The following is an 8863-nucleotide window of genomic DNA, read 5'->3' on the forward strand; positions in this document are numbered from 1 at the left end:
TGAGCCACTTTTACATTTAGGAAGCGTTCAGAAAAAAACAAAAAAGCAGCGAAGAAACTCGACACAGAGGAACATCAACACCTCACTGCCCACTAGCGTTTTGAAAGTGTTAATGCAGACCAACTGTGACAGCGTGCAGAAGTATAAATGCACAGCTACACACGTTGCATGTGCCGTGGGATACGCTGGTCGCTTGACACATAAGTATAAACCAGGCTTAAGAAGCTGGATTCAGCCTTGTCCCTCCTTATCGCAAACACAACAGCAGTCTGGTGAGAAATCTCTGTAGACCGATGGCACTTCATGTCACGTTCAGCCTTATAATCTTAAAATGTAAGAAAAATTTGCTGTTTTGGCATCAACTTAAGGGGGTCAAACACCAGAAGCGCCGCTTCACATTATGCTATAGAGAATCATTCAAACACTAGCTCTAAAGTGACTCTAAACGCACGCCTCCCACCAGTGCTGATATACAGCCATGGCCCACTGCTACTCGTGTGATATTGCTCATTTATATATATATATATATATATATATATATATATATATATATATATATATATATATATATATATATATATATATATATATATATATATATATATATAAATAAAGCAAGGAATTAATTCTGTAGCATCCTATACTGCATCTTTTTTTAGGGTCATAATAGGGTATATGGCGAAGCATGCTAATACTGTAGGACTTCTAATTTGCCAGTAGGCTGGGTTAAGCGCTTCCGGGAAGCTGTATGCCAATGCAAAAACCAGCACGTTTAAGGGCTGTTTTCTTTAAAAAAAAACAGCGATCTCCACTATCTGAGTTATATCTGATATAAATTGGGTCTCATATTGTACAAGAAGCACTGCATTAAATTACATTTTCCCCGCCATATCTTTATAATACGAGCATTTATTTTACCCCAGTGTATTCAATGGAGCTTCTGCGCTAGCCTGCCGATTCTGACGGGCGTGTGCGAGTAAACGGCTTTTTGTCTTTTTGCCAAAGGTTATTTAACTCAATGTATTTTAATGACATCACAACATCGATGCTGTAAAAGGAACCAAATAAAATGGAAAAAAGTTTACAATAACAGGTCACCGGAAGCTTATCAGTATGGGAAAAACACTAGCTCGACATACACCGTTTTGTGATCAATCTTATTTTAACTCAGATTTTGAAGCTTTTTAATCTCGATCATTACCATTATTTACACGGTAAAAATGCTGAGTTCTACACAATCAAATTTTGTTGGAACAAAATAAATAAAGGAATTAAATAAATTTTTTACAAATTTAAATTGATTGAACATAAAACAATTAAGATGTCCCAAAAAAAAAAAATGTGCTGTTTCAGCTTATATTAAATAAGTGCTTTGAACAAAACTATTTTTTAATGTAGTGAGAACTTTACCTTCCTCATAGTCAGCAGCACATTGCTATAACAGTAAGTGATGATAACAGTTGGCAGAATAAAGCACATGAGCGTGTAGAGGATCAGATAACTGTAGTTCCTCCAGGATCTCTCCTCCCAGCCCAAAGAGCAGGACGTCTGGACGCCCTCAGGCCCGTATGAGCTCCAGCCCAACAGTGGAGCCACGGCCCAGAAGAGGCAGTAGAGCCATACCAACAGCAGACCCTGACAGCTCCTACCCACATTCAGCTTGAAGCCCGCCATTGGTTTACAGACCACGTTATAGCGCTCATACGCCAGCAAAGTAAGGGTGCACAAAGACACCAGGCCTAGAACAAAATACAAGAAAATCAACACTCCTTTTGTATTGTTGTATGTGTGGCAGAGGTTTAAAAAAAAAGAAAAAGTTGATTTAAATAAAGTTGGGAAAATAAATGTGTGTTAGCTTCCTCTGCTTTGAAATCAGAAGGTTACTCTATATTTGTATTACATTTTATTGACTCGTAATTTATTGGTTTTAGAACAGTTATTATTTGTATATTAAAACAGAAGTATTTAAAATAATAATATAAAAATAATATGATAATATATATATATACATAAAATTTAAACTAAATTCATATTTTAAATGGAAAAATCTAATTATTTGGTGTTAAACAATATTAATCACACACATGTATATAAAATAATACTACAAAGGAATAAAAATGAAGCTAATCGATAGTCTTTTAGTCTTATCTTTAGTCTTTTACACGGTAGCTTATTACAAGAGCTAAGAATATAAACTGTTTTTCCCAGAAAAACACTACATACTGTATAATGTTTAAATATAATTATTAATGTTATTATTATTGACCATTTTTCACAAATGTAGAAAATTTTAACTTTACAAATCTGAATACTGCAATATTAAGTCATTCATATTAGGAATATTTTGCACTCAATATTTAATATTATAATTTTTTTTACTTAATTATATAATACAATTAATGTTAAAAATTGTATTAATTACTCTTCCTCACATTTTCTTTGCATCTACACAATAAAAAACTCCAGTAATAAAATACTCCAGTATAAGTCAATTAATCTTATTATATTTAAAATGCTTCATATTCATTTTAGAAATATTTAGAATTCAGTATTTTATATTTAATATTATTTATATTATAAATAAATAATACAAAACTAGGGTTGAAATGTTATTAATTACTATTTTTCCTCACATTTTCATTGCCTCTGCACAATAAAAACAGAACAGTCTTATTTTAAAAGTTAATTATTTGAAGTTTAAAATAAAAATTTGTGTATTATTATAAATACATATTATATTTATTTTATATACCTACACATTATAAATACTCTTTTTAGGTTAAGGTCAACTTTTTTTATATAGCACCTTAAAATAACATGAATATTGACCAAAGTGCTTCACAAACATGGCAAACAATAAATAATATAATTTAAAAACTAAAAATAAGTTTTTTTTTAAAACTATATATATATATATATATATATATATATATATATATATATATATATATATATATATACACACACACACACACACACACACACACACACACACACACACACACACACACACACACACACACACACACACACACACACACACATTTAAAATCAGAATTATTATCCCCTATATCTTAAAATATTTATATTAGAAATATATATATATATATATATATATATATATATATATATATATATATATATATATATATATATATATATATGATTGCTAAAAAATAAAAGCAAAGACTCAAAAGAAAAGCTTTTTTGTAACTTTTTGTTTAAAGACGCACTAACAAAAAAGCCAAATATCAACAATTAAAAACGTAAATATATACTTTAACTTAATTGACTAAATATAATATAATACTCACCAAAGTAGTTCACAGCGAAACCTTGAAAAACACAAAAGGCGTCGCCTAAAAAGAAACTTCCCTCGTAGTTGGTGACAGTGACGATAGCAGATCCACAAGTGGCGATGAGAAGATCAGAAACCGCCAAACTGAAGATAATAACGGTCATCGCGTTCAGGAAATGCAGGTTCTTCACCATTACGGCGATCACTAGTACATTATTGAAGACGGAGAGAGTGGTGTTTATGAACATGAGATATGAAAGTATACTGTAGCCCACGCGAGGAAAGATGGTCGGCTGAACCATCATGGTGAGCTCAGTTTTAGCAAAGTTCTCCATGATGATTCGGAATGATCTTCAGCCTCTGGACACTCGGAGGTTTTGTTTTTGAGGCCAGTCACGTCGCTATATTTACAGATTTCACTAATAGGATCAGATGTTGGCTTGGGATAATACCATATCATTTTTCTTTATATCGTCAGAAAGTAAATCTGGAGCATCTGGTCACAGTTAAAATCCATTTGTCAAATTACTGTTTGATGTTTTAATCTTTTATTGAAAGCAATCTTTACCTCAGAAAAATACAGAGAGATATTGGTGGGATTCTGTTTTAGGATAATCATTTGTATATGGTTATTGACATTCAAAAAAATAAGGAAAGAAAAATCACAAAACAATCAATTATAATTAATTTGCTTACATTTGTAATAAATAAAATACACTTCAAATAAAGGTTTTAAACATCCAGCCATCTGAACAAGTACCATTCAGTATCAAAAAAAACAATCTAACAAAACAAATCTGTTCGTGTGCGTTCTTCATTTTGACAAAGCCAAATAAATCCCCTTTAATACGTGACTTCAAAACAATATTCATATATAGTCTACACCACTTTCAATATACTGAAATGATACAAACATCAAAAATATGTTTAACATCAGCAAAAATGCCCTACAGACAAACATGTCAAACAAAAAGGAATACAATATGCTCTTTCAGTGTAAAAGTCACAAGAATCTCTTATATGTTGCTATAATGTTGATTTATAATCATATACACACTGTCGACATCTGACTAAAGCACACAATAGACTTCAAAAATCTGAAACCACGATTCAAAATCTAATTTAAAGCAGGAAAGCTTTAGGATTTTTAAACATTGGATTAAAAAAATCTAGTGTGTATTTAGATGAAACATTTGACACATTTTTATATGCTGAATGTACTTTTAAAAATATCATCACGACTGCTGAGTTACTGGATTTCCTTACTAATAGGTCTCAGAGGGTTAGGGTTAACAGTATTCTGTCAGATCCTATGACTATCACCACAGGGGTGTGTTCTTTCTCCTCTCCTTTACATCCTATTCACAAATGAGTTTCGTAGTCCCTTTAAAAAAATGGTACATTTGTAGGTTTGCAGATGACATCGTTATTGTAAGTTTGTTGGTTGGTGAGGAGGAAGAACATGGACCTGTCGTTGAGTATTTTACAAATTGGTGTCGAGAGGCTGATCTAAATTTGAACACAGAGGAGATGTGCATTGACCTGTGGTGGAAGCAAGAATTAGTTCTAGGTAATATACTGTAGTTGACAATCACCAGATAATAAATTAAATTTGAATGAAAATACTGAAAGACTATGTAGGACTGGCCAACAAAGTCTTTATTTTCTGCAAAAATTAGCAAGGTTTAATATTGATTGGACTCTTATGGTGGCATTTTATAAGGCCAATAGAGAATCCATTTGAACCTTTTCAATGATTTGTTGGTTTGCTTTTTTAAAGGTTAAATAGAAGAACTAAAAACCTGAACTTTAAATACCTGCAGTAAAGTATTAGGAGTAAAAGTGCCAGGATTATCCTATTTGTATGAAATCCAGGTGGTATTGACCTTATTCTCCGCCGACGAGTGGGTGCTGCCATTTGAATCTTTTTGGCTTGAGATCTCCGGTCTCATTCATTTCCATTCATTTTTAGACATTAAAAACTGCTCATTATGCTGCTTGATGTTGCAAATTGATATTTTCTTGTTATTTTATTCTACTTGGTCTGTATAGTCATGCAAACATTTGTTTGTAGAGCAAGTAGTTTGACCGTTTTCTGCCGTTTATTATTCCTAGTCATTTCTCCCATTGGTGACTGAATCGGAAGTTCTAAGACAATCGCGAAAACAGGCGCACTTCCGCATTTTAGAATAAGGTCAATAGAAAGCCCATCAGATTACATCTGATATATCCCATCCTCTTTTTGATTCATTTCAAATCCTTCCCTCAGGATCTCGGGTACCTTTGGTAAGGATCACCAGATTTAAATGGTCATTTGTTCTTCGTGCGATTGATTTGCTGAATTTTAATGGGAAGGTAGTTGCTGCTTTTAGTACTATTAATGTTGTTTAATGTTTGTCTTAAGTGTGTGGTTTTCTATGTGTTGTAAATTTATTATGCTGCAGAACAAATCGCCCCAAAAGGGGACAATAAAGTTTACAGTAACAGTAAATCGCTTAATGTAGGCCTACTTTTAAAAACAAAAATAATGAATGTAAAAAAAAAAATCACTAATGAAAAGATATTTAATAGCGAATTTCAAATTTGAACAGGATTTAAATAAATACATAAATATTGATTAAAAAATGACGTAAACTTTTGAACAGTAGTGTGTATTTTTGAGTGGTCTCATATTTTTGAAGCCTAATGTACATTAAATATACACTGCTGAAACAAAACATGTAAGGCTTTTTAAAACTTTCAAACACCAAATTACTTTCCAATAACCTTAAGACGAATATATAGAGTCTAACTGTCTGTCTTCCTGAGAGTTTCCTGTTTGGTTCAAACAGAATCTGTTCTTCATTAGTTTTCTAAGAAAATACTGCATAACCCTATACAGAATCTACTAAACTCCTCAATATGTACATTCAATCCCATTTTTTCTGTCAAGTATATTTTCTCGTAGTTTTTCGATAAGGTGGATGTATAAAGGCAAGCGATTACACTAAGAGGCACATTAAAACAACAAGTTCCTCAAGTACTCTGGTAAATGTAAAGTCCATTCTCAACCATTGTACATATAAAAATAAAGTATGGACACTTTGAATGGACCACAGCACAGATCTACAGTTGAATTGCATTATTTTGAAGTGACTTGCCCACATATTTTATGTTGTTTTATACCTGCGAGACATTTTTTCATCTTTAAATAACACATGATTATATGTTTAATAAAATCTGAGAGATTTCTTCTCCATTCAAAAGTCTGCTCACAGAAACGTAGAGCTGTGGTGAAAAATCATTCGAGAAATCAACTCTGAGATGTGTTAATAAGATGCAAATCAATGTGTGCTCATGTCTCACTTAAAGGAAATCGCGTTATTTTTTCATAAATCTCACTTTGATTATACACAGCTACTCAGCTAACATGAAAACGACTGTCAAATTTCCTAGTTCCTCTGAAAAGACCGCCCTCAAGTGACTCTGATTGGTCATCATCATAATGTACTGCAATTCGCGGATCGACTCCACGTCACGCCCGTACAAGCACGTGCTTTTCTGCTGTGTAAACAGTCAGTCAACCTCCTGCCTGCTCACTAAAATAAAATCTGAGAAGTGTCTGTAACGAGTTAAATTGGGTTCGGCTCCTTTAAGAGAGTTTCCCTTTGTGTGTGTGTGTGTAAATGTGTGAACTTTCTATCACAAGCCCATGTGTGCGGGTCTTTCTTTTTCTTTTTTTCTGATGCTCGGATTAAGTTTTTTTCGGTAATATGTCATGACAAGAATAAAGCACAAGATGTGGGATGTGACCTGTGTGAGCCTTGATTTATTTTTCTGCTGCTATCATGAGTTAGGTGAGCTATCCTGTCTTTTTTTTTTTACACGACGCCTTTCACATATATCAGGAATATTTAGGTGTAAGTAATATGAATCATCCACATATCTATTGCGTCTTCATTATCAAAGATGTAACACACATGGAAAAACTGCCTATAGAGCAGACGTGGGTAAACTACGGCCCGCGGGCCATATGCGGCCCGCTGAACACTTTCATCCAGCCCGCGAGGGAGTTTTTAAAATGCTGCTTCTGAGTAAGTGTTTGGTTCAGAATTAGTAAATTAGTGATGCAATTACAAGTGAGTGCCATGTGATGGCAGCATTGCACACGGAACAGTTAGCGCAACAAGTAGAATTAGAACACACTCTCGCATATTAAAATGCACTCAACCGTTAATGGCTGAAAACGAGTCGGGTAAAAAAAAAACTGACTTTGAATGTGGTGTGTTTAAGGAAGAATGAACAACAAATCCTTCTTCACCAATATCGGACAGAAAGCGGTATGTTTAATATGCCAAGAAAACATTGCTGTTTTTAAAGACCTCAACCTAAGGGGCTGATCACACTAAACGTGCTTTATGTGTTGAGCAAAACACCCCGCAGCCTCTTTTGAACGAGGGTTTTGCGCGCTGCTTTTAACCGCCAGCTGCGCCTCGCATTTTTGAGCAGCAGACTCGAGACTTTGACACCCTTGCGAAAAGAGGGGACCAGTCCAGGCTCATTGTTCACATTAACACACTCATAATTACATGACTTAAAATGACAAAGACTAAGATTCTACTTCCATTTTATCTCATAGTTTTGTAATGATTGTTATGAGCAAATGAGCTCAAATGAGATTGTTGTGAATTTTACTTAAATTATATAATAATTGCTGGTTAAATGTGTTAATTTTTGTCATAGAATATATTTTCCATGCACACATTCACTTAAAAAAGTTCTTTTATCAAAGTTTTATGATGATTGATCTGTATGTTCTAAATTGCAAATTCGATTAGTGTAAATTTGACTGAATAGTAAACTTCAAGAATTATTTTTAATGTGTTAATATTAATTAATAATTTATTTATTTATTAATATTTATATAAAATCTTATATTCTCCACTGTAAAATATTACATTATTATTATTATTATTATTAATATTCTTTTATTACATTTTTATGATAATTTATAAATAAATATAAATAGAGGTGTAAATTAATTTGACTTGTAAATTTGACTTATTTACTATTGTCTATTTAGAGACTCCATGACTCACAATATGGTGGCAGAGAGAGCTAAAATGCGCTGCAAGTTTTAAAAAACACACGCAAATAGAAAAACACTAACAAATAAACATGATGAACTCGGCTGCTTCCTGTTGTTCCTGGTGTGTTCGGAGATCTAAGAGATGAGTTTTTTTGTTGATTGTAACAGTCTGGTGGTACAGTTCCTTCTTTGTATATTTTTAACCCTGATGACCTGATTAATTGCACAATTAACGTTAAAGGGATTGTTGTAAAATGTAAATTTACTAACTATTTCCACATCCTCAAGTGGTTCTACCCATTTGAGCATTGAACACAGCTGTTGAACACAAAAGAAGATATTTTGAAGAAAGCTGAAAACCATTGGCTTCCATAGTGTTTGTACTAATTTCTACTGTGGAATTTAATGTTACAGGTTTTCACCTTATTCGAAAAATCTTCTTTTGTTTAACAGAAGAAAGAAACTCATAAAGGTTGGAAACAAATGAAGAATGAGTG

At 32.9% G+C, this 8863-nt stretch overlaps 1 protein-coding gene across 2 annotated transcripts in view; it reads right to left on the reverse strand.

Moving 5' to 3' along the window:
- Positions 1-5806, reverse strand: part of parietopsin — a 13202-nt gene extending 7396 nt beyond the window's left edge. Inside the window, exons 1-2 of one of the 2 annotated variants that reach the window (XM_073942379.1) lie at positions 3315-5806; positions 1411-1739 (exon numbers count right to left, since the gene is read on the reverse strand). In XM_073942379.1, coding sequence (XP_073798480.1) covers positions 1411-1739; positions 3315-3633 — 648 coding nt within the window. In that variant the 5' untranslated portion in view covers positions 3634-5806. 2 annotated transcript variants of the gene reach the window in all.
- Positions 5807-8863: the final 3057 nt, after the last annotated feature.

Source organism: Danio rerio, chromosome 25 (assembly GCF_049306965.1).
Source record: "Danio rerio strain Tuebingen ecotype United States chromosome 25, GRCz12tu, whole genome shotgun sequence".
NCBI lineage: Eukaryota > Metazoa > Chordata > Actinopteri > Cypriniformes > Danionidae > Danio > Danio rerio.